Source organism: Amphimedon queenslandica, unplaced genomic scaffold, assembly GCF_000090795.2.
Source record: "Amphimedon queenslandica unplaced genomic scaffold, v1.1 AMPQUscaffold_12534, whole genome shotgun sequence".
In the NCBI taxonomy this organism is placed as follows: domain Eukaryota; kingdom Metazoa; phylum Porifera; class Demospongiae; order Haplosclerida; family Niphatidae; genus Amphimedon; species Amphimedon queenslandica.
The window spans coordinates 17,316-20,343 of record NW_003547229.1 but is presented as its reverse complement, the minus strand read 5'-3'; the positions used below and the strand labels follow the sequence as shown (position 1 = coordinate 20,343).

At 31.9% G+C, this 3,028-nt stretch overlaps 1 protein-coding gene and 1 long non-coding RNA gene across 2 annotated transcripts in view; both read right to left on the bottom strand.

Annotated features, from left to right (window-relative positions):
• Positions 1–34: 34 nt before the first annotated feature.
• LOC109587546 (uncharacterized) lies at positions 35–420 on the bottom strand. The gene is made up of 3 exons (XR_002187670.1): positions 309–420; positions 135–211; positions 35–74 (listed from the first exon to the last, which is right to left on the bottom strand). It is a non-coding gene; the product is annotated as an uncharacterized LOC109587546 (long non-coding RNA).
• Positions 421–665: 245 nt separating this feature from the next.
• LOC109587544 (Fanconi anemia group A protein homolog) overlaps positions 666–3,028 on the bottom strand; it is a 5,304-nt gene continuing 2,941 nt past the window's right edge. Inside the window, exons 2-9 of the mRNA XM_020003781.1 lie at positions 1,999–2,058; positions 1,781–1,933; positions 1,563–1,612; positions 1,343–1,425; positions 1,204–1,290; positions 981–1,132; positions 831–922; positions 666–786 (exon numbers count right to left, since the gene is read on the bottom strand). Coding sequence (XP_019859340.1) covers positions 666–786; positions 831–922; positions 981–1,132; positions 1,204–1,290; positions 1,343–1,425; positions 1,563–1,612; positions 1,781–1,933; positions 1,999–2,058 — 798 coding nt within the window. The remainder of the gene's footprint in view (positions 787–830; positions 923–980; positions 1,133–1,203; positions 1,291–1,342; positions 1,426–1,562; positions 1,613–1,780; positions 1,934–1,998; positions 2,059–3,028) is intronic.

Here is a 3,028-nt window from a genome sequence, read left to right as displayed (position 1 = left end):
AATTCACATATATTGTATATGTACCTGCTCCTCCTCCTGATGTCAGTAAATTATGAAAGAAATGACAATAAAACCTGATGGAGTAAGAGAGAGAGAGGGGGGGAGTATAAAGAATTAGATGATTATACAATTACTTTGCAGCTTTCAACATTCCTTCAGTATTAACATGAACTAGTGAACTCATGAAAAATAAACAATAATCAGTAGAATCCTAAAAAAGCAAAACAACATATATCAAGAGTGTCCACTCTTTCATATATGTACATGTACATGTGTTAACCGCCCCCTCTCCTTCCTTCTCTCATTACTTGAATTGCTAATGACTCAAGGGCACAACATGGCTGCCATCTTATCGCAATGTCTTGATAAATGACAGCCTCTTTGTATAAAGACACGCACAAAACTGACAATGAATAATAATGAGAAACAGTCAATTCCAAATACTAAAAGAGAAGAAGTTGCTGGAATTACCATATAGCGGGAAATTTGGAGGGAGTTAAATTTGGCAAATTTGGCATTTAGATAGCAATTTGCCAAAATAAAATCCACCATTTTGAGCCATTATATGCATGCTCAATGGCACATGGCCACAAATTTGCTAATCACCCAAATATAGCAATTTGCCAAATTTTAGTCCCTCCAAAATTTCCCACTATACAGTATTACTAATAAGTCATAATTCTCATTACTTTATCATGTAATAGCTCATAAACCATCATTACTAGTGGCCAGTGTAGCTCAGTGTGGCTTGATAACATCTTCACAAATAAATCAACCAGCACAAACCTAATGTCACATGATGATCACATGATCAGTTGGTCACTACTCACTGTTTATCAGTAATGTCAGCCTCACTTTCATGGAGTGGTAATGATATTTTAATAATAATTTCAGTAACATACTTCAATAGTAACTCAACCACCTAAAAAAAATTCAATAGCCACCTAAAATTTCCATTCCCATACTCCCATACTTCATACCTGTATTTCCCATTCCTTCAGTCCTGGACTGCATATGTCGCCACTATGTTTCTTTGATGATTTATCATTATTATTAATGATTGATTTCTTAATGTCACTGACTACTTGATTAATCGCAGTGGATACTTGAGACAAAATTGGACCTAATTGATCTAGAAAATAATACAATAATTATAATAATCCATTATCCATAGCTCCACCTTCTCTTCTCTCTATCTCTCACCTTCATTATCCTCATAGTGTCTCTTCAGTCTCTCCAGCTTCTCTTCTAATGGAGAATACATTAGCAACATCTTACTAGAACTAGAACCTAAATAGAATAATAATAAATAAATAATAATAATTGATGCATGTACATGTACCTTCACCATTACTAGTTGAGTTGTTTAACTTTTTACATTCTCTTTCATATTTAGCAAACATAGACTGGTGACTTTTATCTCTCCTAAAACACAACAACAAAATAACATCAACATGTACATATAAGTACACTTATTAATTATACACTATTAGTTGTACATGTACATCTACACTATTATAATTGTACACTTATTACATGTACATGTATGTTGTTTATAGTACTTCTTAAGTGCTTCAATGAGTCTTTCCCTTGTATTAGGAGGTGAAGGAACCTGTCAAAAAATTAAAATAAAATTACAAGCTTTAACACTATTAACAGCAAAAATTAACAATATTAACAATATATAAAATTAACAATATGAACAATAATATATAAAATTAATAATATTTCAGCAATATTAACAAGAAAGATGTCTCTTTGTCTCCTCTTTCTTTCTCACTTGTCTAGGAGCTAATAATAATCTCAGTATCCTTCCAGTATAGTAAGGCAGATTGAACATTTGATACTCCAACAGTTTATTAGGAATAGTCTGACAATTGTTGGCCTCAAATGAAGACAGTATGTCATTTAATTCAACTTCAGCCATTGAGAACTAAAGAGAGAGAGAGAAAGAGGCAGAGAATGGAGTTTAAAAGATAACATGTAAAGTGTAGTTACCTCCTGATTGATTTCAACATTATCTTCAGTGCTACTAGTATCAATGTAATCATAATCAACCTATAAACATTCAAGAACTATTAAAATTAATTCATCAATTTTCTACGCAACATAAGTATACGTATATGCATCAAATAAAATTATAAAACCCAGAATTCTCCACTTTTTAATTTTGGAAAAATTTGGCCTGAGAACTTGTACTATAGTACAGGGACTTTGACATAATTTCAGAGCAACTTCAAAAATTCACAAAAAATTCAAATTTGATCGGAGTCACCTCAAACTTTCTACACAGCATAAGTACATGTATATGTATCAGATAAAAGTAAAAAAAACCCAAAATTCTCTCCTTTATAATTTTGGTGAAATTCGGTCAACATCCCTGTACTATAGTACAGGGACTTTGATCGGATTTTTGAGCAACTTTAAAAATTCATTAAAAATCCAAATTTGATCGGAATCACCTCAAACTTTCTACACAGCATAAGTACATGTATATGTATCAGATAAAAGTAAAAAACCCAAAATTCTCTCCTTTATAATTTTGGTGAAATTCGGTCAACATCCCTGTACTATAGTACAGGGACTTTGATCGGATTTTTGAGCAACTTTAAAAATTCATTAAAAATCCAAATTTGATCGGAATCACCTCAAACTTTCTACACAGCATAAGTACATGTATATGTATCAGATAAAAGTAAAAAAACCCAAAATTCTCTCCTTTATAATTTTGGTGAAATTCGGTCAACATCCCTGTACTATAGTACAGGGACTTTGATCGGATTTTGGAGCAACTTTAAAAATTCATTAAAAATCCAAATTTGATCGGAATCACCTCAAACTTTCTACACAGCATAAGTACATGTATATGTATCAGATAAAATCATAAAAACCCAGAATTCTCTCCTTTACAATTTTGGTGAAATTTGGCCAACATCTCTGTACTATAGTACAGGGACTTTGACCCAATATTGGAGCAATTTTAACAATTCATAAAAAATCTAGAATCAGCTCAAACTTTGTACTGAGC